Source organism: Ahaetulla prasina, chromosome 5, assembly GCF_028640845.1.
Source record: "Ahaetulla prasina isolate Xishuangbanna chromosome 5, ASM2864084v1, whole genome shotgun sequence".
NCBI classification, from domain to species: Eukaryota; Metazoa; Chordata; class Lepidosauria; order Squamata; family Colubridae; genus Ahaetulla; species Ahaetulla prasina.
The window spans coordinates 130,813,238-130,839,875 of NC_080543.1; the positions used below are offsets into that span (position 1 = coordinate 130,813,238).

Here is a 26,638-nt window from a genome sequence, read left to right on the forward strand (position 1 = left end):
CCCACTATGCGAAGCTCAGGTCTCGAACCTGGCCTGTCAATTTTCCACCAGCTGACAAACTCAGCACCTTTAACTGCTGATCCATTGCTTAGAAATAAAGAAAACAGCCTTTTTTCTTCTTCAAAGAATTAGACACTGGCAAATTCCGAAGCAAATGGTTAATCGCTTACATAAGAATAAGCTACTAACTTAATTGGCAGAGAGGCTGTTTGAGTCTTCACAGTTAGTGATGCTGACTTCTCAGTCAATTGGATTAAAAAAACCAATATTACCAAATGAAGGAATTTCTAAGGGGTTCTGTACCCTTCCCTGTGAATTTCTCTCAAAATGAGAGCAGCAATTCAGTATGCAGGTTCATCGTAGTCAGTGCCATCTTTACAGCGTACATTTTAATCCATCAGTAAAAGAGGAGGATTCAGAATAGAGCTGGAAGGGACCTGAGAGGTCTTCTAGTCCAACCCCCTGCTCAAGCTGGAGACCTTGTACCATTTCAGACAAGTAACTGTCTAGACTCTTCTTAAAAACCTCCAGTGAATGGAGCACCCACAACTTCTGAAGGCAAACTGTTCCACTGGTTATGTTGTAGATCCGGGCCGGGCCTCCTGGAGCCGGATGACTCGGAGAGTGAGGAGGAGGAGCTGGCAAGGCCTGCTTCCCCCCCTGGATCTTCCTCCTCCCTGGCACTGTCCCAGATTCCAGCTGCAGGCCAGGAGGAGGAGGAGGAGCTGACAAGGCCTCTTTCCCCCAACCCCTCCTCCTCCCTGGCAATGCCCCAAGAACCAGCTGCTGAGGATCAACAGCAACGCCGAGAGAAGCATGCGCAGCAGAGGAAGGGGTGGGGCAGGCCCAAGGAGTGCTGAGTCATGGAGCCACACCCCACAGGGGATAAAAGCAGGGAGAGTGCTCCGTAGGCCCTTGTGTCGGACAAAGTTACAGACTACTGGCTCTTTGACTGCTTTTACTGAAGGCTGGGATTACTTGTGAGTACTTTAGATCATCTTTCAGACTCCTGGTTGCCCTGGCAACAATCTGTCGGCACGCTGCTAAGTGATAAGGACTTGGCTGGCACGTGAAGAAACGTTGCCAGAACTTTTGTTGCCAGAAGGAACCCAGCCAAGTTTAAATAAATTTGCTGGCAGACCGCCTCGGCTGGTGTATTGTTTTGGGAAGGAAGGGTGGGGACAGAACAGGTTAATTGTTCTCACTGTTAGGAAGTTTCTCTTCAATTCCAGGTTGCTTCTCTCCTTGATTAGTTTCCATCCATCACTTCTTATCCTGCCTTCAGATGCTTTGGAGATGCCACCCCTGGTCCTTTTCTCTAGACTAGCGAAACCCAAATCCTGCAACTCTTCTTCGTATGTTTTAGTCTTTGATCATGTTAGTTGCTCTTCTTTGCACTTTTTCCCAAAGCCTCAACATCTTTATTGTAACGTGGTGACCAAAACTAGACGCAGTAGATCCAGGTGTGGCCTTAGTAAGGCTTTATAAAGCGTTACTAATACTTCACGTGATGAAAATACAGGTTTTTTTCCCTTTTTTTTAGAAGATGGGAAATACCAAGATCTTTGTTGACATATTGGTTTCTGCCATTATTTGCTGACTTGGAGAAAAAAAAAAAGAGAGCTTATTTTCTACAGTGAGAAGGGAAAGGCAGGATGTTACCTCCTAAGCAGAGTAATTAGAAAGTTGTTTTCTACCGTATGGAATGAGAAAATAGCAGGCAGTGGTTTTTATTTCAATAGGCAGAAACTCTCCCCCCCTTGCCCTCTCTCTCTCCCTCCCTTTCTCTCCCTTTCTCTCTCTCTCCCTCCCTCCCTCTCCTTCCCTCTCTCCCTCCCTCCCTCTCTCTTCTTCCCTCTCCCTCTCTCTCCCTCCCTCCCTCTCCCTCTCTCATCATGGAATGTCTGTTTATTGGTGCCAACACAACAGGCAAGGTGTCATAAAGTTATTTGAACTAAATCAGTGGTTCTCAACCTTTATAGTGCTGCGACCCCTTTAATACAATTCGCCACAATGTGGCGACCCCTTTAATACAATTCCCCACGATGTGGCGACCCCAACCGTAAAATTATTTTCGTTTTGAATTTATCGCGCCTGAAGCCGTATTGACTAGCGATCTGAACTGTTTGCGATTGCCTTGAGGACGGAGGCATTAAAGCGGAGACTCCTCCCCTATTAAGTTTATCGCGCCTGAAGCCAGATTAGGCTAGCGATTGGGAGTGATTGCAGCTGCTTTGAGAGGGAGACATCAGAGGAAAGATTTCTCTCTTTTTTAATTCATCGCGCCTGAAGCCGAATTCGGCTAGCGATTTGAAGAGCCTGCAGCTGGCTTGTGGAGTCAACCATTGGAGCGCGATTCTTCGACTCGCAAGTATACTTCCCATATTTCTGATGGTCTTAGGGCGACCCCTGGCAAATCGTCATTCGACCCACAGGTTGAGAACCGCTGAACTAAATGAAGGCAAGTCAGAAAAGCTTCCTTTTTTTGTTTGTTTGCTTGTTCTTGCCCTGTTGTTTGCCTTTTCTTTTCTTTCCATGCCTCGCTCTTTGTTGAAATCCAGCTGACCTTTTGCGCGCTAATAAAGATTATTGTTGCGGCCTCTGGCTTATAAAGCAGACCTCCTTCATCCCGTTTCTCCCTGCTCCCGGAAAACATTTTGGAATACCTTTGCGGGTCTCACACCCCTCTTGTTTACCCTTTTTAATTGTTTTAGGAAGATATGAATTTGAACGAGGAGCGAAAAGCACCGCTGAGAGAAAAAGACTTCAGCATCAAAAAAGAAATGGTGCTGCAGTATACTAGTGCTGCTTCGAGACAGGTAAGCCTGCGCGGCGGCGAGACCACAACATACGCTTGTGAAAGAGACTGATAAAATTTAGAAGAAGAAAAAAAATTGAAGCAAGATTTAATTCAGCCGATAAGTGTTTTGCTGAAGTCCCTGATGTTGGGAAAGATGGAATTCAAAAGAAGAAGGGGAAAGGTTGTTGTTTTTAACGTGTTTCCCTGGACGCAACGGCGAGGAACGCAACGGAGCTTGAAAGATAAGACGCGTGTCCCGCTTCTTGCCCGCCTCACCTGCCACCCCCAAATTGCACCCCTAAAAGGGGGCGGGTGGCTAAGTAAGGGGCAGGAATCCTGCCATGCCCGGTGAAGAGGAGCGGGAGAAGAGACGGCAAGGGGAGCCATATCTCGCTCCACGCGTCTCGTTTCTCCCCCGCCCCACCTGCCAGAAATGAGTCTTTGTGAAACTTGTTGCGTTGCCGCCGCCTCGTGGAGTAGGGCTCTGCAAGGCTTGTGCTGTTGCACGCACGAACGGCAGCATTGCCACGAGGTTCGACATACTGGCGCAGCCGTGAGCGACAGGATGCCAGCTGTGCCGGTATGATGAAGCTTACGACAGTGGCGGGACATGTCAGGGCAGTGGCGGCCAGCCGCTCAGCCAGCGCAAAGAACAGGGAAGGGAGGGCATGTTCCCCTCCCCCTTACACCCCCCTCCAGCCTCATCTCCTCACCTTGTGTTCTTTGTGCGGCAAGCAACCAGAGGAAATGGCGGGACCAGCTGCGTATACATGCAAATACTTGGTGGGGGGGCTTATTTTGGGGGGCGGGACTTATTTCATCGCATGCGCTGAAAAGCTCAATTGGGCTTATTATCTGGAGAGGTCTTAGTTTTGGGGAAAATAGGGTAATAATAGTAGTAGTAGTAATAATAATAATAATACAACCATACGACATAGGTAGATATCTATAGACATAAGACAGTGCTGTGGTAATTAGGTGTTTAGGAGAATGATGGCACAAGGTGACAAAAACTAGTTGTTTTTTCAGGCAGTGCCCAATAGTGATGTCCTGAGGGGAAAAGTTGAAATAAGTTTCATATTTCATAAAAAAAACATTTCATATTCAGCATAGATCGTTTTTTAAAAAATTAATTTTTATTATTTTATATTTTTAAAAGCAAACACAGAATAACAAAAGAAAACGAGAGAGAAAAACCCCAAAACACATACACTTACATCAAATGGTAACTACAACACTAACAACAGATATATACAATTTTACAGCTTTCAGCATCGACTTTGTCTTTACTCTTAATTTTTATCTTCCTGCTCCTCTTTATTTTTAAATATTCATAGTTAACCTTTTTGTAAGCAGCGTCATTATTTACATTTATATCCTGTGTACTAATATCTAATTTCCCTTTATATTCTTATTTCTTAATTTGATTTCTGTTTTCTAAGTACGTATAAAACCTGTTCCACACTTTGTGATAATCCGAGTGTCTCTTTCTTTGATCTCCATCGCTAATTTGTCCATTTTGGCATATTCGAGGATTTTTTTAATTATTATTTTTTCCCATGGTGTATTGGTCGACTTCCACATTTGCGCTAGAGTTGATTCTAGCTGCCATTAGAATATGCAATATAATATAATACAGACTTTTTTTCCATTTTTCTATCAATCATTCATCTCCGGTTTAAAATCCATCCTTTGAAGTGTAATCTCTTCCAGCCACCTTTTAGTTTTATACCGAAATTTCCTCACCTTAGGGCACATCCAGCACATGTGGTAGTATGTCCCTAGTTTTTGACCACATCTCCAAGTTTGGGGTGATAGGCTGGGTTGCATTTTTGCCAATCTCGCTAATGAGATCTACACGTTTCATAATCAACATTGATCTATGCATTTAGCATGTGGTTTTGAAACGAAGAAGGTTCCAGATTGACTGGAATGTACAGTATGTGTTGTTTTTTTAAATGCATGCGAACATTATATTTGTTTCATAACATGGCTGACTATGTTCTTTCAGGGAAGCCTCAAGAATAGAAAGCAGATTTTACCTCAGGAATTCATCTATGAATTGAAGTCTGGAACAGTGGATGAAAAACTTGTCAGCTGCCTAGAATCTCTTCGGGTATCGCTAACTAGTAACCCTGTCAGGTAACGCAACACTTCAGCAAAACTTTCTAACAAAAATAGAATAGAATAGTAGAATAGAGTAAAGTAGAATAGAATAGAATAGAATAGAATAGAATAGAATAGAATAGAATAGAATAGAATAGAATAGGAATAGAATTCTTTATTGGCTAAGTGTGATTGGACACACAAGGAATTTATCTTGGTGCATATGCTCTCAGTGTACATAAAAGAAAAGATACGTTCATCAAGAATCATAAGGTACAACACTTAATGACAGTCATAGGGTACAAATAAGCAGTCAAGAAACAATATCAATATAAATCGTAAGAATACAAGCAACAAAGTTACAGTCATAAATAAAAGCTGGTTTCATGAACGTTGTGTTTATACATTGCAGCTACCTTCCATTCAGCCTTTTATGGGAGTTAAATTATATATTATTTGTGAAAATAATTCCTTACTGACAATCATCGCTTGTTTTAATATGGTTCTCACCGGTATCCCGGATTTCATTCCTGACCATTTGAAATTGAATTTACAAGTGCCACAATTCATTTTTTAGAAATGAAACCGCATATACAGATAGTCCTCGATTTATGACCACCGTTTAACCCTTTTGTTAAGTGAGCTTTGTCACCGTTGTTGAATGAATCACTGCAGTTGTTACATTAGCAACACAGTTGTGAAGGGAATTTGGTTTCCCCATTGACTTTGCTTGTCAGAAGGTCGCCAAAGGGAATCATGTGACGGACACTGTGACCGTCATAAATGTGAGTCAGTTGCCAAACGTTGGGATTTTGATCATGTGAATCGCGGGGATGGCCGCGACGGCCGTAAATGTGGAAAAATGGTCGTCAGTCTCTTTTTCAGCGCCATTGTAACTTTGGAAGGTCTCTAAACGAACTGTTGTAAGTCAAGGACCTTGATAGAATTTAATTGTATTAAAATATACGGTCATTGGCCAAGCCAGGTGTAGTCAAACTTTTTATACCTACCGCCCATTTTCGTATCTCTGTTAGTAATAAAATTTTCTAACTGCCCACCAGTTCGGGGGGAGATGCGCGAGCTATTCTGGGATGAGGCTCTTCTGTTTGCTGTCGCACTGTAGCGCCATTTAGTTTTACTTACGTAACGTGAACTAAACTTATGCATGAGTGATATAAATAGTGTATTTTCAGAAATTTAAATTGTCACGGGGAATTTTATGAAAACCGAATGAGAATGTTTTTAAATAATGCTATGAAAATGTTTTAAAAGTCAAATTAAAAAAAAAAAAGGAAAGTGCTTATCACACAAAACCCCTACCGCCTACCATGAAAGCTGGAACGTCCGCTAGTGGGCAGTAATGACCAGGTTGACTACCACTGGGCCAAGCCACATAAGAGAAATATGGGCTTGGTAGCTTAATATATTTCCCTGCATTCTGGAAACTAGTTCCCCCCCCCCCCACAAGCCAGGAAAGGTCTCATCAGGAGATTATTACGCTGCTATTGATGTGCTTGATCTGGTTGCACATTCATTACTTCTTGAATTAATCTTCATATCATTATGATCTTGTCCAGGGTCTCTAGCACTAAAATTAGAACTCGATTAAGTAAGTGGATATAGGGTATTTTTTAATGGCAATATCTGGATAATTTGCTTGCAGGGATATATGAACACGAACACGACGGATTTACACATAGTCCACAGATATTTTTTTTTTAAAATGAAGAACATTTTAGTGGGAAGACCAAAAATTGGTTCTTAATAAATAATAAGAGGTCCAGGCTTTTGATATCGCTGTGACCTGAGAAGTAGCGTGTCTACCCGGTACAAAAGTTAGAGCAAATGTAACATTTTCTATCTCAATATCTGCTGTGAAGAAATGTGATTTTTTAAATTTTAGTTAATTTAAAATATTCTAAAGCAGGAACGCGGTGGCTCAGTGGTTAAGGCGCTGAGCTTGTCGATCGAAAGGTCGGCAGCTCAGCGGTTCGAATCCCTGGTGCTGCCGCGTAACGGGGTGAGCTCCCGTGATTTGTCCCAGCTTCTGCCAACCTAGCAGTTCGAAAGCACGTAAAAAAATGCAAGTTGTCGTGTCCCACTCCTCCGCTGACAGCCAGGTCGGGGAAGTCTGTATCAAACGTGCCTCTGCAGCTCTGCCAAAGTCCTATCAGAGTTCTCAAGGCAGGCAGGGAACCAGGAAGTGACTTCAGCAATCCAAGTTAGACTTTGCCTGACTCAGAGAATGCCAGAAAGCAGATCCTTTATATAGGCCATGGACTATGGCTCCATGACTCAGCATTTATCCAGGCCTGCCCCTCCCTTCCTTTTGCTGACGTCGCCTCTCAACTCTCCGGAAGCGAGGATCTCTCCAGCCTCCAGCTGTTGGCAATCCTAGCTCATGACTGGCCTCACATTCTTCAGGCTCACATGCTGTGGGGGAGGGGTTTAGTTGCTCGTTTGCCTGGGCAAGGTGCCAGGACTGGGGGCTGAAGGCACGTCAGGCCCTTCGTCTTGCTCGGCCTGTCCGGGCATGGTGCCAGGGCTGGGGCCTGGAGGCATGCCAGGACATTCTTCCGAACTATCAGCATCCGGCAGGAGATAAGAGGGGCCCGGCTGCGGCAGGGGGAGCGGGCGAGACACAACACAAGTAGAAAAATAGGGATCACCCTAATCTGTAGGTTGGTCCCTAATCTGTACACCATGCTTTGTGCAAAACTGGGTGCAGTGTGCCTGATTGGCATTGTGTCATTTTAATCCTCGGCAGGAAATGCTGCATGTGGCAACTACAGCTTGTTAACCTAATCCACATTTTCCTTTCCTTATCCCAAAGGTGCTTTTTTTCGGGAGGCAACTGGACTTTCTTGTTTTTTTTCTTTAAAGAGGTTTTGCTTCTCATCCGAGAAGCTTTTTCAGCTCTGAGAAGTACCCATCAGAAGCTGAAGAAGCTTCTCGGATGAGAAGCGAAACCTCTTCAAAGAAAAAAAAAACACAAGAAAGTCCAATTGTCTCCCTCCCAAAAAGGCAGTTTTGGGACAACCATGACCTGGATGACTGAGGATCTCCATGGACTTTTCCCCTTTCCTGACTAAGGAGTGTGATATAGTGAAAGTTTTATGTAATGTTATGCAGGCTTTGGGATTGTTTTTTGAACACCTGCTTTCGCTTTTGAAAGGAAGAGAGATCATGGAGGGCATAAAATCTCCCGGAGGATGGGAACTTTGTCCCTCTTTTTGCAGAGGAGACGAGAGGAAAGCCTGGGAAGAGGCAGTGAAGAGTAAATTGTAGGAGTCGAGGAAAAGATTTACAAAGAATAAGCTGTGATTATTAGTGTTGTGGCCCGTCAGCGGATCTGTCAGCAGATTTGAACAGTGAGGAGGTTGGGGAAAAACATGGGTCAGTCCTGGAGTCTGGGAAAGGCTCTAATGAGGGCTCTGTGTCAGAGGCAGAGAAGGGGCCAGGGCCATATGCCTGTTATCAGCTGCCTTTGTAGTCAGACATCAGTGAGGCAGACGAACAGCTGGAGCCTGTTCCCAATGTTGGCATGCGCAGAGTTGCCAGACGAAGGGAACAGCTAAAGAAGAAGGGTCGACTTGGGAGTAAGGCCACAGGTGGACGATGAAGGGCCCCTCCCAGAGGGAATAAAAGAGGAGCGAAAGGGGAGTGGAGTTTGCAGGAGACAATTAGTTCCTTACTGCATTCTTGCTAAGTATTGCAGCGTCTGAAAGATATCGGCCTGGCCACTCTCCAAGCCTGATAAAGGTCGGTAATTGTGAAGTCTCTTGGGAGAGGAAAGACTTTGCTGGAGAGGAATTAACTGTCAATTAAATAAAAGGGGTTTATCGGGACGAGGACTCGGCTTTGTGCTGCTGGGGAAGCCTCGGTCAGAACAATTAACTTCTCCGTGCTAGGAGAGTGTGCCAGAGTCAACTTTTAACCTTCCAGCATTAAAAGTTTTGCAAGCTATGATAGAAGAGTAGCCGATAGAAAAGGGAAGGGAAGGGAAGGGAAAGAAGGAGAGGACAGGACAGGACAGGACAGGACAGGACAGGACAGGGAAGGGAAGGGAAGGGAAAGGAAAGGAAAGGAAAGGACTTGCTTTCTATCTGACCAGGAATGAAAGCGGGGGTCTCCAGAAAGAAATCCTGTCTAACAGGCCGTCCTTGACTTCTAACAGTTCATTTAGTGACCATCCAAAGCTACAACGGCACTGACTACAGTTTTTCGCAGTTGTGACTTTTCCAGCGTCCCCATGATCGTGGGATCCAAATTCAGAAGCTCGGCAACTGGTTCGTACTTAACGACCGTTGCTGTGTCCCGAGGTCGGGGGATCGCGTTTTGCGACCTTCTGACATGCAGAGTCAATCTGGGGAAGCCAGATTCACATAACAACCGGGTTACTAACGGATCACCTGCAGTGATTCGCTTAAAAACGGAGGCAGGAAAAGTCGTACAATGGGGCAAAACTCACCTAACGAATTTTTTTTTTTTTTTACTTAGCAACCTATTTTTGGGGCTCCATTGTGGTCGTAACTCGAAGACTACCTGTACATAGCATTAAAATACGGAATTACAGGGACATTTCATCTTTATTGTATGCACGTCTGTAAAAAAATCTTGTTAACATGCAGATCTGCCTTCCTACACTTTGAGACAAGAAATACTTCTCGCTATTATTTTTTGGGGGACTGGGGAGAAGTTCACAAAAGTCGTAAAATGGGGCAAAACTCACTCCGTTAACCACAGAAATTTTGGGCTCCATTATGGTCGTAAGTCGAGGACTACCTGTATTTTTAAAAGTGCCATTGTTTTAAAAAACATATACTGAATATATGAAGTCTGCTATGCCTCTTCTGATGTATCTTCTGTTTTGCAATATGATAAATAACAAGGCAGACAAAGAGAAAATGAACACTTGTTTTATAAAGATATATTATCACGGATATTGTATCCATCTCCAGAATCCACAATGCCACCTTGATTTCCTCTTTCTATAGTTTACAGAAACTAAACGGCACAGCCAGGAATTGAAGAATTTAGGCACTGATTATCATATTGCTGTTTGACTGAGGCCCAAGTAGTGATTACCAAACACAATTCAGTCCTGAACATACTTAGTTTATTAAAACAGCTGAGAATTAATTCATTCTCAGCTTTACTCCAAAACAAATTCTTCGGCCTTATCACCAACCTTTGATGTCTTTGGCAACCTGCCAAAGGCTTTTCTTGGCAAAACCCCCCACAAAGTTCAATAGACAAGAAGCAATGGAATCAATGTTGCTTTTCTACAAAGAACCCAACGGCTTGTTGCTGCTCTTTAAAGCCTTATGGGAGTGGCCAAGCATCTGGCCTTACTCCTGAGTTGTCCTTTTTGCTTCAGCTGCTCTTGCCTTCTGACAGCTCTTTGCATGCGTGTACTAGGAACAGGCTCCTCCTGTTCCTCTGCCTCTCTGCTGTCCGCCTCTGGAGGCTCCGGAATCTGTGCATCGCTCCCAGATGGCCCTGGCCCCATCTTTGGCTCTAGAGCCCTAGTCTAGACCTTCCCCTGACTCCAGGACTGGCCCATTGTCCTCCCCAGCCTCCTCACTATCTGACTCCGCTGCCAGGTCCACAGCCTGCTGGCGGACCACAACAGTTGCATCTTTGTGGTTATTGGCTTGAATCCATTTATTATCAATGCCAAAGATTAATATAGAAATATTATTATTTTTTTGCAGCTGGGTTGAGAACTTTGGACGTGAAGGGCTCGGATTATTATTGGATCTCTTGGAAAGACTGGTTGAAACCAAACAGTAAGTTTCCTAAGAAGTCTCTAATTCTGAGAAAGAATGGGTGGACAGTAACCAACATGATATAATTTTGGCATCTTCTTGCATTCAGACAGGACAAGTTCCTGAAGAAGATACAGCATAAGATAATTCAGTGCTTAAAAGCTTTTATGAATAACAAGGTAAGTACGCTCATTTGCTTAATTGTTTGAAGTTGAAAGGCTTACACCAGGGGTCTCAATTTCATTGTGAGCCGCATCAAGGCTGTGGTTGACCTCGCAGGGCCGGATGGGTGTGGCCGACTGGGTGGGTGTGACCAACTGGGTGGGAGTGGCCATCTTGATGCTACTCACTGGGCATGTCCGACTGGGTGGGCGTGACACCACTCTCCAAATTGCTAGCCCGATATATCCTCTTCACACTGGGTAGACCGGGCCAAAAGCGATGCACGCTGCTCCCGTATATTTTCCAGGATGGCCCCACGGGCTGCATCTGATCAGATTGTGGGCCGCATCCCACGGGCCTTGTGTTTGACACCGTACACATACAGGCAATGCTTGGCTTTTAATGACCATTCAAAGTTACAACAGCACTGAAAAAGGTGACATGACCGTTTTTCACATTTTCGGCCTGCTGCACCATCTCCATGGACATATTGGTCAGAAAGTCCAGTCGCTTTGAACAGTCACGAAAGAAATGGTTTGCCTATTGAGAGTCTCAATCATCCAGGTCATGGTTGTCCCAAAGGTGCTTATTCAAGAGGCAGCTGGACTTTCTAGTTTTTCTTTTGAAGACGTTTCGCTTCCCATCCAAGAAGCTTTTTCAGCTCTGACTAGATGGTGGGGAAACGGAAGGATTGATACTCCTTGCAGACAGCTGGTCATTTGCATCTTTTTAGAGAGTCGTTGAGGCCACTTTGAGGTTTATCTGTGTCCTCAGGGTCAAATTGGTGTGGAGCCTTCTTGGAACTGTTGAAAGGACTTGTGTTGTAGACTGGAGATAGATGATGTTGTATCCTCCCCCTCTCTTGAGAGAGGTCTGTTCAATTTTGACACAGATGGCCTCTTTAAGGGTGACCCTGAGGACACAGATAAACCTCCAAGTGGCCTCAACGACCCTCTATACCAGGGGTAGTCAACCTTTTTGTACCTACCGCCCACTTTCGTATCTAGTAAAATTTTCTAACCGCCCGAAGGTTCCACAGTAATGGTGATTTATAAAGTAGGTTTGGTGGTGGGGGGTGGGGGGCGGCGGCGCTGGCTACCAGCTTTGCTTGTCTGTTACAGCTGGGTGGTGTGGGGGGAGATGTGCGAGCTATTCTGGTACAAGGTTCTTTTGTTTACGGTCGCACTATAGCACCATTTAGTTTCACTTACGTAACATGAATTAAACTTATGCGCGGGCGATACAAATAGTATATTTTCAGAAATTTAAATTGTCATGGGGAATTTTATGAAAACCTAATGAAAATGTTTTTAAATAATGCTATGAAATTTTTTTAAAAAGTCAATTAAATTTTAAAAAAAGAAAGTGCTTCCGTATCGGACAAAACCCCTACCGCCCACCATGAAAGCTGGAACGCCCACTAGTGGGCGGTAGGGACCAGGTTGACTACCACTGATATAAAAGGATGCGAATGACCAGCTATTTGCAAGGAGTATCCATCCTTCCATTCCCCACCATTCAGTCAGAAGTGAGGAAGCTACTTGGATGAGAAGTGAATAGTCTTCAAAGAAAAACCAGAAAGCCCAGTGACCTCTTGAAAAAGCACCTATGGGAAGAAGTGGTTGTAAGACAAAGACTGCCTTTACCGTATATATGTTATGAGTTAACAGCATTGACAGAAGTGAGTTGTAAAAACAGTATATATGCAAGTGAGATGAGAAGGAAGAAAACATATTAAATAAAAAGAAAAAAGCATTGAAGTCAACCTCCGTTTGACCTCTTGTGGAAGTGCCCTTTGAAACTCTACATATCTTTGTAGGCTTTCATAGATTTTTCTTGAGATGTATATGAAAGCATGGCAGCTCACTATCTGCATATATAAAGCTTTTAACCATCACTACCTGCCTCCTGTTAATTTTTTACTCCTTGACTTTCAGTACGGTTTGGAGAGAATAATGAGCGAAGAAAGAAGTTTTTCGTTACTGGCCAAAACCATTGATCCCAAACACATCCACATGACGACGGATGGAGTTAAACTTCTGTCTGCGATATGCATCATTGGAGAGGAAAACATGTAAGGGTCACATTCCCGACGTGGGCAGCCAATTAATGTAGAACAGCTTTTTTTTTTTTTTAAAGAATTGAATCATGCTTTTCATCGGAAACAAATTGCGTTCAATTGTTTGACACCAAATTGTGTTGGCGTCAAAGCAGAGGTGATGTTTTTCGACAGATGCTTTGCTTTGGGATCCAGTGAGGATTTTCCAGCACAAGTATTCCAGGGTGGAAATGTCCCTGAATAGTGAACTTCGTTGGGAATGGTTGGTGATAGGATGTATCTGGGAAATATTGCTTGATGATTTATTGCAAGCCTCTTGAAATAGATGTATTTAAGACGTGAGACTGAAGTATGCGTTCCTCCCTCCCTCCCTCGCTCCCTCCCTTCATCTCACATCCCTTCCTTTCCTTTTTTGTTCCCTTTTTCCTTCCTTCCTTCTTCCCTCCCTCTTTCCCTCCCTCCCATCCATCATCTTTCCTTCCTTCCTTCCTCCCTTCCTTCCTTCCATTCATCCATCCATCCATCCATCCATCCATCCATCCATCCATCTATCATATAACCTTCTTTCCTTCCCTTTTTCTTCCTTCCTCTCTCTTTCCCTCCCTTCCTTCCATCATCTCACCTCCCTTCCTTCCCTTTTTCCTTCTTTCTTCCCTCCCTCCCTTCATCTCACCTCCCTTCCTCCCCTTTTTTTTTCCTTCCTTCCTTCCTTCCTTCTTTCCTTCCCTCCTTCCTTCCTTCCTTTTCCTTCTTCCTCGCTCCTCCTTCATCTCACATCCCTTCCTTTTTGTTCCTTCCTTCCTTCCTTCCTTCCTTCCTTCCTTCCTTCCTTCCTTCCTTCTTTCCTTCCTTCCTTGTTCCATCTCACATCCCTTCCTTCCCTTTTTTGTTCCCTTTTTCATTCCTTCCTTCTTCCCTCCCTCTGTCCCTCCCTCCCATCCATCATCTTTCCTTCCTTCCTTCCTTCCCTCCCTTCCTTCTCTTTTTCCTTCTTTCCTCCCTCCCTCCCTCCCTTCATCTCACATCCTTTCCTTCCTTCCTTCCTTCCTCCCTCCCATCTCACATCCCTTCCTTCCTTCCATCATCTCACCTCCCTTTCTTCCTTCTCTTTTTTCTTCCTTCCTCTCTCCCTCCCTCCCTTCTTTCCTTCCTTCCTTCCACAGTTTGGAAAAAATATTGAAAGCCTTGACTACAGAAGCAGAAGAGAGAGGTATTGACCGATTTGGCCCCATTCTGAAGGGACTCGAGGAAAATTCAGTCCACCTGCAAGTAAGTAACGTTTTTTGGTGGCGTTTTAAAACCAATAAATGTAACTTATGCAGTAAGCGCGCTTGAAGAAAAAGACAATTCCGGGACAATTATTCAGCCTCGGATGCAACTAGATAATGCTCATTCATTAAATTGACTATTGCACTTAGAATTTGAAAATGGTCTCTCCTATGCCACCTCTGTAGTTAAAATTTGCCAGGTTAGAAAAAAAAAAATCAACTGCATGGATACTTTCAGTTAAATCGGTGATCAATCAACTGACCAACAACTTGACCAACCAACAAATTGAGATTTAAGCAGTTATGCTATCATGATTTGGGAATATGCGTTCCATTTTTTTTTTTATGAAAGGTGCCGTTAATTGCTTTTCCTTTTTCAGCAGAGGAAATATATTAAATCACTTTAACCTAGACATACCTTTCCTAAACATACTAGCTTTCTATGTCATCTAGAACAGGGGACCCCCAGTCCCTGGTCCATGAACCGGTACCGGGCCATGAGCTGTTAGGAACCGGTCTGCACAAACGAGCAAAATTTCATTTGTGTATGCGCAGGATCTTTACACACACAAACACACACACACACACACACTGTTCTGGAAAAATTGTTTTCCACGGAACCAATCCCTGGTGTCCCAAAAAATTGAGGGACCACTGACCTTGAAAGACTTAATTCCTCCTGATTAACCTAAAAGAAATATAATAGCATCGCAGTTCGATTTTAACCCATAAAGTTCTTTTAATTGTAATGCCAGAGGCATCTTTTGTTGTTTTTAATCATCGTATGTTGTTTTAAAGAAAGAATAATGAACTGGAAACTGTGTTTATCCAGTATTTGTAAAACTTAACCTCCGTTAAAAGTCTTTAGAGATTCTGCACCATCCAGGTCATGGTTGTCCCAAAGGTGCCTTTTTCAGGAGACAACTGGACTTTCTTGTTTTTTTTCTTTTGAAGACGTTTCGCTTCCCATCCAAGAAGCTTCTTCAACTCTGACAGTATAGTGGGGAATGGAAGTGCTTCAAGGACCCTCTAAAAGGATGCAAAGGACCAGCTGTCTGCAAGGAATACAAATCCTTCCATTCCCCACCATCCTGTCAGAGCTGAAGAAGCTTCTTGGAGGAGAAGCGAAACATCTTCAAAGAAAAAACAAGAAAGTCCAGTGACCTCATGGAGAAAAAAAAGCACTTTTGGGACAAACTCCGTTAAATCCCTAAAATAAACATTTAAATTTTATTTATTTATTTTATTTATTTATTAATCGTATTTGTATACCGCCCTATCTCCCGGAGGACTCAGGGCGGTTCACAGGCAAGTAAAAAACATATATGTACAAATTAAGATAACCATTAAAAAACTTATTCTAAAAGCCAAATTATTAAAAATAGTATAAATATTAAAACCAATTAAAACCACTATAAATTTAAAATCTAGTCCAGTCCTGCGCAGATGAATAAATGTGTTTTAAGCTCACGACGGAAGGTTCGGAGGTCCGGAAGTTGACGGAGTCCTGGGGGGAGTTCGTTCCAGAGGGTGGGAGCCCCCACAGAGAAGGCCCTTCCCCTGGGTGTCGCCAGACGACACTGCCTAGCCGACGGCACCCTGAGGAGTCCCTCTCTGTGAGAGCGCACGGGTCGGTGAGAGGTATTTGGTAGCAGCAGGCGGTCCCGTAAGTACCCAGGCCCTATGCCATGGAGCGCTTTAAAGGTGGTTACCAAAACCTTGAAGCGCACCCGGAAGGCCACAGGTAGCCAGTGCAGTCTGCGCAGGATAGGTGTCATACGGGAGCCACGAGGGGCTCCCTCTATAACCCGCGCAGCCGCATTCTGAATTAACTGCAGTCTCCGGATGCCCTTCAAGGGGAGCCCCATGTAGAGAGCATTGCAGTAATCCAGGCGAGACGTCACGAGGGCGTGAGTGACCGTGCATAAATTTTGTTCATTATCACTGCTACAGTTGATGATAGTTTTTTGGCAGAAAAAAAATGGAAACGTTTAATAATCCTCTGACATGATATAGCTGTTCTCTTTTGAATAACGTTATTTTATATGTAACACGCCCCCAACTACACATAGATACAGTATTTGTTCATGACATAACAATTTAAAAATGTTCATAGCAATAAAATAACAAGTTACTGTTGGCTATGCCAGAGGTGTCTGTTTTCTCTGGAAGTTTCATACTGAGGACATATTATGAAGACAAAACCATAAAAGCACATTGGTTAGAATGCAGCATTTCAGGCTAATTCTGCCAACTGCCAGCAGTTCAATCCTGACTGGCTTCCATCCTTCCGAGGTGGGTAAAATGAGGAGCCAGTTTGTTGGGGGCAAGAGGCTGACTCTGTAAACCGCTTAGAGAGGGCTGTAAAGCACTATGAAGCAGTATATAAGTCTAAGTGTTCTATCTATCTATCTATCTATCTATCTATCTATCTATCTATCTATCTATCTATCTATCTATCTATCTATCATCTATCTATCTATCTATCTACCTACCTACCTATCTATCTATCTATCTATCTATCTATCTATCTATCTATCTATCTGTCTGTCTGTTGTGTCCCAGGCCCAAGTAGGTAATAAGAAACTCAGTCCGTGAAAAAACAAACAAACTTTATTCAAACAGCTGAGAATTACTTCATTCCCAGTGTCGTTCAACTCAAATTAAAACAAATCCCTCCCAAAACAAATTCCTCAGTCCTATCACCAACCTTGGTCCAATTAGGCAAACTGCCAAAGGCCTTTCTTGGCAAACGTTCAGAAGTCACAAAATTAAATGCAAGACATAGACGAAGCAGAAGACGAAGCAGAAGACGAAGCTACCAACGTTGTTTTCCGGCAAAGCCCAAATGCTGTTGCTGATCTGTTTTAAGCCTTGTGGGAAAGGGCCCATCATCTCTTGGCCCTACTCCCAAGTTGTCCTTTTTGCTTGAGCTGCTCTTGCCTTCTGGCAACTCTTCTCATGTGTGCATTAGGAACAGGCTCCTCCTGTTCCTCTGCCTCACTATTATCCGTCTCTGGAGTCCGCACTTCACTTCCTGATGGCCCTGGCCCCACCTCAGTCTCATCGCTGTCCGACTCCGTTGCCAGCTTCGCAGGCTGCTGGCGGACCACAACACTATCTATCTATCTATCTATCTATCTATCTATCTATCTATCTATCTATCTATCTATCTATCTATCTATCTATCTATCTATCTATCTATCTCAGCGTTCTATCCTTCCAAGGTGGGTAAAATGAGGACCCAGATTATTGGGGGCAATATGCTGACTCTATAAACCGCTTAGAGAGGGCTTTAAGGCACTGTGACGCGGTATATAAGTCTAAGTGCTAGTGCTACAAATCAATGAAGGCCAGCTAAATCCTGAAGATCAAAATTTTTGCATTTTGTAGATAGCTTGTATGCAGTTCATCAATGCCTTGGTTACAACTCCTGACGATTTGGACTTCAGACTCCACATTCGGAATGAATTTATGCGTTGTGGATTAAAAGAGCAACTGCCGGTAAGTATGTGTACGCCTAAATTAATATTTAAATTAAAAAGATTCCAATGAGAAGAAGTGTGAAGTGCCTTATAGACTTACTTGTTTTTTTATTAAGACAGATCAAACTGCCTCCTGTAAAAATTGTTTTGCAAAGTACATATTTGAATAGCATAAATCCCCCAAATTATTAGCTTTGGATACATATGTTTTGTTCAAAATAACTCATTTTAAGAGGCAGTTATTAATTACAAAACTGTTGATGCTTTCCCACTGCAGCTGCTGAGATGCATAAGGAATGAAGCTTTGGATATCCAGCTGAAAGTATTCAGTGAACACAAAGAGGAAGATATGATTGAATTTTATCACCGCTTAGATGACATCAGATCAGAATTCAAATATCCTTTAAAGAACAAATATATATATATATATATATGGGAATTTGCAATCAATTAACCAGATTTTGTAGCCAGCATCCAAATTGTGATTGATTCTTAGTTGACTCAATTTATATGGTCAAACTAAACTTTGGCAATTCTCATCCGGTGATAGTTAAAGGTTCGGATCCTGGATAAAATGTAAGAATTGCTATGTTGTTCCAAGAAGTTCTGGAACAAAATTGATTAGTGGCAGATGACTCATTTTGTGGTCAAAAACATACCATACTTTTCGGACTATAAGACGCCCCCCCCTGCCCTCCCCTTCCCCAAAAGAGGGTGGAAATGTGGGTGTGTCTTATACACTGAATACAGCCATTTTTGGCCTCCCAAAGCCTGCCCCTGCGTGTCCCGTTTTCGCCAAAAACAGGCCCGTATTTCTCAAAAACGGCCTGCAGAGGGTTTGGGAGGCCTGCAGGGTGCTCCTGGGGGCTGGGGGGGGGGGCAGAAACACGACACGTGGGGGTTTGGGAGGTCAAAAATGGGTCCGTTTTTTGCAAAAATGGCATTTTTACCCTCCCCAGCCCCCAGGAGCACTCTGCAGGCCCGGTTTTTAAGAAAAACGGGCCTGTTTTTGGCCTCCCAGACCCCCCATGCATCGTGTTTTTGCCCTCCCCAGTCCCCAGAAGCACTCTTCAGGCCTTCCAAACCCTCTGTGCATCCCGTTTTTGTGAAAAACGGGCCTGGGGAGAGCAAAAACTTTTTTCACCTTGTTTACCTCTTCGAAATCTTGGCGCATCATATACTCCAGTGCATCTTATAGTTCGAAAAATGCGGAAAATCGGTTTTCCTCACCGATTGCGTTTTTAAAAAATGTACATAATTTCAGCAAAAATCTAAATACTTCTCGAAAAGAAGAACAAATCTTCAACTTACAAACCACTTGAAAGATTTTATCCTTAAATTTGATCACTGATGCAAATGATGTTTTTAATTCAGTGTGGAACACCGTTAAGGATACAAGCGCAGAAAACTACTTCCTTTCTATACTGCAGCACCTCTTGATGATACGAAACGATAATTTTATACGGTAAGAACACAATTGTACGGTACAAAAAAAAATGTGCTGAAGCTCCTATCTCGATATTTGTTAGGCAGTAACAAACGTCATGCAATCTGTTGCCAATTTTATTACGGTGTCTTAGTTTCATAGAAGACCTTCAAATAAATCTGAACTTAGACGTGTGCAACATCTGTCAAGCCAGATGTGGCAGGCCAAGAAGGCCAGCCTAATTTGAGAGAAGAGTTCTGATTTTTTTTTTTAAGAGTTGACATGTTCCTAAAAAACTTTGTAGCTCCTCAGAATATAAAAATAGATCTTCAGTTGTTACCTTTGCTCAATGGAGTCACAAGAAAGATGTGGGTGGCCTCTGTATGTGACCTCTGGATTTAACTTGGATCTTCTTGGCGCCAAAAATAAAATCACGAGAGTGGAAAAACTTACCAGATAAAGGCTGCCTTGATAACATAACATAATAACAGAGTTGGAAGGGACCTTGGAGGTCTTCTAGTCCAACCCCCTGCCCAGGCAGGAAACCCTACACCATTTCAGACAAATGGCTATCCATAACACACGATAATGAGCTGAGGTTTTATAATTTTGGTCTGGTAATAAAGAAATGGGTACGCGGTGGCTCAGAGGCTAAGACGGTGAGCTTGTCGATCGAAAGGTTGGCAGTTCAGCGGTTCGAATCCCTAGTGCCGCCTAACGGGGTGAGCTCCTGTTACTTGTCCCAGCTTCTGCCAACCTAGCAGTTCGAAAGCACATAAAAAATGCAAGTAGAAAAAATAGGGACCACCTTTGGTGGGAAGGTAACAGCCTTCCGTGCGCCTTTGGCGTTGCGTCATGCCGGCCACATGACCACGGAAACGTCTTTGGACAGCGCTGGCTCTTCGGCTTTGAAACGGAGATGAGCACCGCCCTCTAGAGTCAGGAACGACTAGCACATATGTGCGAGGGGAACTTTTACCTTTATCTTTAATAAATAAATAGTTACGGTTAGTTTCCTTCATGGGTAAATACAAAGCTGTGGTTTTGAGAAAGATTTTTGTGGTGGAATCAGACCGATTTTCTGGAAATAGCCTCTTCTGCTTTTATGCAAATTAGTACGGGTAGGTACTTGGAATAAAAAAAGTGACTTTTTTTGAGTAGGTGTTATAATAGGCGAATGCTGCAAAGTGCTGCGGTTTGATTAGTGACATCTAACTTTACTCCATCTTCTTGAATAAAAATCTTACTGCGGTGGGTGGGGGGGAAGTGTCGTCTTTGGGCCAGTTATTCTCTCAATTTACCTTGCAAGATCATTATTACCGGAGTAACGTTGTAAGAGAATCCTGCCTCGGCCGCTTTTCGTTCACAGAGAAAAGGCAAGTGTTGGAAGAAAAAAGGTTAAGGTTTATTAGATTTCTATACCGCCCTTCTCCCGAAGGACTCAGGGCGGTTCACAGCCAGCATAAAAACAGAATTCACAATAGTGAATAAATAAATTAAAAACAATATAAAAATCTAATTAAATTTTGGCTAACAATTAAGAATCTTTAAAATCAACTAATAAAACCCCAATTAAAAACAACACATTACACATTAGGCCAGCCCTGCGCGATGAAACAATAGGGTCTTGAGCTCGCGTCCGATGGTCCGGAGGTTGGGGAGTGATCGTAACCCCAGAGGAAGCTCGTTCCAGAGGATAGGAGCCACCACAGAGAAAGCTCTCCCCCTGGGGGTCACCAGCCGACATTGTTTGGCTGATGGCACCCTGAGGAGACCCTCCCTGTGGAAGCACACAGGTCGATGGGAGGCTACCGGTGGCAGCAGGCGGTCCTGTAAGTACCCTGGCCCTAAGCCATGGAGCGCTTTAAAGGTGGTGACCAACACCTTGAATTGCACCCGGAAGACCACCGGCAACCAGTGCAGCCTGCGCAGGAGAGAGCAAAATCGGATCCGGTTCCAAGCCGGGAGAAAGGCGCCGGAAATAAAATGGAGGAAAGGAAATTGCTGCTTATGTGGTAGCTAATGACAGCAGCATGTTTCCGAGGTGGCTGAATGGGATTGAGAGTAGATGGGGTTTTATACCTTCTTTGGGGCTCTGTGATAGAGGTGCTTGTTCCTGTGTAAGAATGGCTTGTGGCCGGATTCCTACAGGACAGTGGTGGCGAACCATTTACTCGCCAAGTACCAAATAGGTACGTGCTCCGTGTGTTATGCACACACGCGTGCCATCCGGGCTAATGCGCGGCTCTTCCCCATATATTCCGCACATGACCGCACCATCTGCGCATGCGCACAGCTTTTGCGCGCGTCCGCACCGTGCGCAACCACACCATCTGCACACGTGCACCGCTTTCACACGTGCGCCCCCACCATGCGCTGCGCGCACCATCTGTACATGAGCATGGTTTCCTCACGCGCAATGCGCACACGCGAATGCCATCTGCGCATCTACGTGCTGCGCACCAGTACTCTCGCACTCATGTGCAAACACGCACGCAAGCGCAGGAGAGCTCCGAAGACCAGCTGGGTCCCCTGAATTGCGCCCATGCGCACCAGAAGCCCGAACACCAGCTGGAGCCTCACGCGCCCAGAAAAATGGCTCTGTGTCCAACTTCCGTGTGGTTCGCCATCACGGCTATAGGATCATCTAAGGGTCATGTCTGGCTCTACAGGCAGGAGGGGAAGTGCAAATCCTAGGTCCGTCATGGCGAACCTATGGCACGCATGCCCAAAGTGGCACGCAAAGCCATGTTGCCCGGCACACACGGCCTTGCCTGTTTGTCTTATGCATTTCTGGCGCGCATGTGCATGTGATGTTCAGCGTCCTTTGTGCGCGTGTGTCGTGTCCCACTCCTCCGCTGACGGCCGGGTCAGGGAAATCCGAATCAGGCATGCCTCTGCAGCTCTGCCAAAGTCCTAGCAAAGTCCTCAAGGCAGGCAGGAGACCAGAAAGTGACTTCAGCAAGATATGTTAGACTTTGCCTGACTCAGAGAATGCCAGAAAGCAGATCCTTTATATAGGCCATGGGGTGTGGCTCCATGACTCAGCACTTATCCCGGCCTGCTCCTCCCTTCCTTCTGTTGGCGCCGCTTATCAATTCTCCTGAAGCGAGGGTCACTCCAGTCTGCAGCTGTTGGAAATTGACCTTCCTCAGGCTCACATGCTGTGGGGGAGGGAGAGGGGTCTAGTTGCTCCGTTTGCCTGGGCATGGAGCCAGGGCTGGAGGCGCTTCTTCTTCCTTAGCCTGTCTGGGCATGGAGCCAGGGCTGGGGCCGGGCGGCATGCTAGGACATTCCTCAGTGTTCGGAAGCAGATAAGAAGGCCCCGGCTGCGGGGAAAGCGGACGAGGCACAACAGCGTGGCAGTTTTGAATGCAATCCCACCAGCTGATCATCAGGTGCGCGCATGCACACTAGAACTCGGAAGTTCGGCTTTTCCAGAGCGCGATCCCTTCCTGTGTCAGGCAGTGCTAAAAACTGGCCTGCGCATGCGCGTCGGCCAGCTAATCGTCAGGCGCGCATGTGCACTAGAACCCAGAAGTTTGGCTTTTCTGGAGCGCGGCCCCGACGAGCGTATATGTGTGCAACTTTTCCGCACAAACTTTTCGGCACTTGTTGCCAAGAAGGTTCACCATCACTCCTAGGTGTTTTGTTTGTCTGAGCTAATCTTGTCAACTTTGGCTCCTAGCCGTTTGTGTTACTTATTTAGGGTTTCTGGCTGTTCTTTGTTGATGAATAGTGTGGCCCAGTTTTCTGAATGGATGCAAAATATCCATTCCTAAAGACTTCTGCTTGAGGCCGTTTTCCTATAGCAGGAAGACTGGGGCTGCTTTTTGATATCTTTCAGAAGATATCTCCGCTCTGTACAAAGGTAGCACCCACCCCTCTCCTAGAAGAATGAAATATTTTGGGAAATATTAAAAAAGACAAAATATTACATTTCCCTAAAGGGAAAACATGCTCTTGAAAAGCAGCTCCCCCACCTTTCTTAATAGCCCCAGCAGGATTGTATACAAGACAAAAGACCCTCAGCTCCAGAGTGATGGGATTTATTTATTTATTTATTTATTGGATTTTTATACTGCCCTTCTCCCGAAGGACTCAGAAGGGCGGTATAAAGATTAAGATATGCATGTCATAATAGGATTAGCCCTCTACCATCTGGCAGCAGAGCTCAGCACATGGCACAACAAGCCCCTTCATTGCATCACCCAGCATGCTTCAACCAAGCCTGGGACTCAGACACCCTACAAAGTTAGCAGTGACCCCTACAAAAAACAATAGAATACATTTCTTGCACAGGAACAGGAAGCTCAAGGGAAAGGCCCAAGAGAGGGTAGAAATAACCCTCACTCTCCACTCCACGTTGTCAACTGGATTTAGAAGATACATCTACTGAAATTAAGTGAGCTGGAAGGGACCTTGGAGGTCTTCTAGTCCAACCCCATGCTCAAGCAGGACACCCTATGCAAATTCCAGACGAGCGGTCCAGTCTCTTCTTAAAAACCTGCAGTGATGAAGCACATACAACTTCTGGTGGCAAGCTGTTCCACTGGTTAATTGTCCACCCTGTTAGAAATTTCTCTTTAATCCCAGGTTGCTTCTCTCCTTGATTAGTTTCCAACCATTGTTTTTGTCCTGCCCTCCGGTGCTTTGGACCCCTCAAGTATTGGAGGGGTCCAAAGCACCGGACTCTTCTTTGCGGCAGCCCCTCAAGTATTGGACTACTGCTATCATGTCACCCTGCATTAAAAGCAATATCACCTTGGAAGTGTGAAATTAAAATACATTCTTTTCTTGTCATTTCTTTAGACCTTTGTATTTCAAGTTAATTGAAGAGTGCGTTTCACAGGTAGTCTTACATCGAAGTGGTCTGGACCCAGATTTTAGTTACCGAAAAAGGCTGGATATAAATTTCAGTCACATACTGGGTAGGTATTTCATCTTCCCTATTTATACTCGTATAAAAGATCACATTTTTTTTTTAAAAAAAAGGAGTTGCTGATCCCAGATTTCATAGGGACCGTTATTATTGTATGCCACACATGAATTAGGAAGCTACATAAATGTGATGAATGAATTAATAGTTCCAGAAATTAAATTCAGGAAATGTTCTATAATGATGTACATTTGTTTTTGCCAGTTGTGTGTGCATGTGTGCGCGTGCGTATATATACTTGGTAATAAGCCACAATAAATCTTATTTTTTTTCTTGTTGGTTTAGCTGCATACTTGCTATATATGCTTTCACGATCCTGACACGCTTACAAATAGCATTTCCGGGAGTATCGATCAAAATCAATAATGTAATTGCTCAGCATCTCTGTTACCTATGAAGAAAATGCTTCCAAACTATTATTTTTGGCTTGCATCTTCACTTCCTGAATCCTTTGCTCCAAAATATTCTTGGAGCCAATAGTTTGCTTATATGCTTATTATATTCAGCTCAATGCGAGCTGAAAACATGGCTGTTTCATTGAGCAGGACTGGCCTGATAGTTTTCATTGGGAGTTTTAGATGGGTTTTATAGTGTCAGCCAAATTTAAATATTTTATTATATCTTATTTTAATGTTTGTAGAAATGGTTTTAATATGGCTGTAAACCGCCCTGAGTCCTTCAGGAGAAGGGCGGTATAAATATGATTAATAAATAAAAATAAATAAAAATGCTTATAGTCCGTTAAGTCTAAAGGTTTTTTTTTTCAGGAGGCAACTGGACTTTCTTATTTTTTTTCCCTTTTGAAAACGTTTCGCTTCTCATCCAAGAAGTTTCTTCAGCTCTAACAGGATAGTGGGGAATGGAAGGATCCTGTTGTGACCAAGGCCGAAGTAGTGATTACTCAACACAATTCAGTCCTCAGCAAACTTATTTTATTAAAACAAAATTCGTCCAAAACAAAATTCTTAATAACCAGTCCCTCTTTGGCAACCTGCCAAAGGCTTTTCTTGGCAAAACCCCCACAAAATTCAAGAGATGCTGACAAGAAGCACAGAAATCAATGTTGCTTTCCTACAAAGAACCCAACAGCTTGTTGCTGCTCTTTTAAGCCTTGTGGGAGTGGCCAATCATCTTCTGGCCTTACTCCTGAGTTGTCCTTTTTGCTTCAGCTGCTCTTGCCTTCTGGCAGCTCTTTGCATGCGTACACTAGGAACAGGCTCCTCCTGTTCCTCTGCCTCTCTGCTGTCCACCTCTGGAGGCTCCAGAGTCCATGCATCGCTCCCAGATGGCCCTGGCCCCATCTGTGTCCAATGCAGAGCCCTCGTCTGGGCCTTCCCCTGACTCCAGGACTGGCCCATTGTCCTCCCCAGCCTCCTCACTGTCCGACTCCGCTGCCAGGTCCGCAGGCTGCTGGCGGACCACAACAGACCCTGTCAGAGTTGAAGAAGCTTCTTGGATGAGAAGCGAAACGTCTTCAAAAGGGAAAAAAACAAGAAAGTCCAGTTGCCTCCTGAAAAAAAGCACCTTTGGGACAACCATGACTTGGATGACTGAGAATCTCTACAGACTTACAGTCAGTTAAAGTGATCCCAATGTTTTTAAAGTTTTTTTATGAAAACTTCAGTCACTGCCATTTGAAGCCAGCAGCGTAGCTGTCAGTCATTAATGGAAGTGATGTAAATATGCCTTTTTCTTGACAACACTACTTTACAGTTTTGCTTGATCTTAGGGTTGGGTATGAAGTGGCATAATTTTTACTTTTGCCATTGACTGTTCTCTCTGAAACTGGCCAGTCAGTAAAAAGCTATCCAGAAGATTTATATAGGCTGTTTTCTGCTAGATATCTGTATCGAACAGAAGAAAATGGAAGAACTTGAAGGAAAAGCTTCAGAATTCTTAAAAAAGGTAATTTTAGAGAAATTTTATTCACAAGCCTCCCCAGGTTCATGCCCAAATGTCTTGCAATCTCTCGGGCTTAAAATAAAATCATGTTTTACAAGAGAGACAGCAAAAAAAAATAGAGATTGGGCTTTTAGGTTTAAATTAAAACCTAGCTTTGTGAACCAAAATGTTGCCGACTCCTCCTCCCCCCCTTACAAAAACATAACAGCTGGAAAGGCATTTGGTAGTGATTGCTGTTATTGCTGCCCTGATCCACAGCTGGAGACCGTATTTTCAGTTAAAATGTCAAGAGATTTATTGAACTGTTTTATTGTGCTTTCCTAGCCCTTAACTGTTGTACTCTGGAGTGTGGATTTATCTGTTGCAATGTTTGCACATCCTCTTTTTATCGTTCATCTTCCATTTCTCTTGGATGCATTTCTCTTGGTTGCGAAGTCGTGTCCGACCTATCGCGACCCCTTGGACAACATTCCTCCAGGCCTTCCTGTCCTCTACCATCCTCTGGAGTCCATTTAAGCTCACGCCAGCTGCTTCATTGACTCCATCCAGCCACATCATTCTCTGTCATCCCTTTTTCCTCTACTCATTCATATTTTATTCTACTCTACTAATTCATATTCTGCTCTACTCTACTCTACTCTAATACATATTCTATTCTATTCCTATTCTATTCTATTCTACCCTACCCTACCCTACCCTACTCTACTCTATTCTATTCTA

The 26,638-nt window shown here is 44.0% G+C and overlaps 1 protein-coding gene across 1 annotated transcript in view; it reads left to right on the top strand.

Annotated features, from left to right (window-relative positions):
• DIAPH3 (diaphanous related formin 3) overlaps positions 1-26,638 on the top strand; it is a 156,987-nt gene that overhangs the window by 16,857 nt on the left and 113,492 nt on the right. Inside the window, exons 4-14 of the mRNA XM_058184947.1 lie at positions 2,715-2,819; positions 4,812-4,942; positions 10,624-10,698; positions 10,787-10,856; positions 12,777-12,913; positions 14,062-14,167; positions 17,560-17,670; positions 17,929-18,047; positions 19,000-19,116; positions 23,890-24,008; positions 25,857-25,921. Coding sequence (XP_058040930.1) covers positions 2,715-2,819; positions 4,812-4,942; positions 10,624-10,698; positions 10,787-10,856; positions 12,777-12,913; positions 14,062-14,167; positions 17,560-17,670; positions 17,929-18,047; positions 19,000-19,116; positions 23,890-24,008; positions 25,857-25,921 — 1,155 coding nt within the window. The remainder of the gene's footprint in view (positions 1-2,714; positions 2,820-4,811; positions 4,943-10,623; positions 10,699-10,786; positions 10,857-12,776; positions 12,914-14,061; positions 14,168-17,559; positions 17,671-17,928; positions 18,048-18,999; positions 19,117-23,889; positions 24,009-25,856; positions 25,922-26,638) is intronic.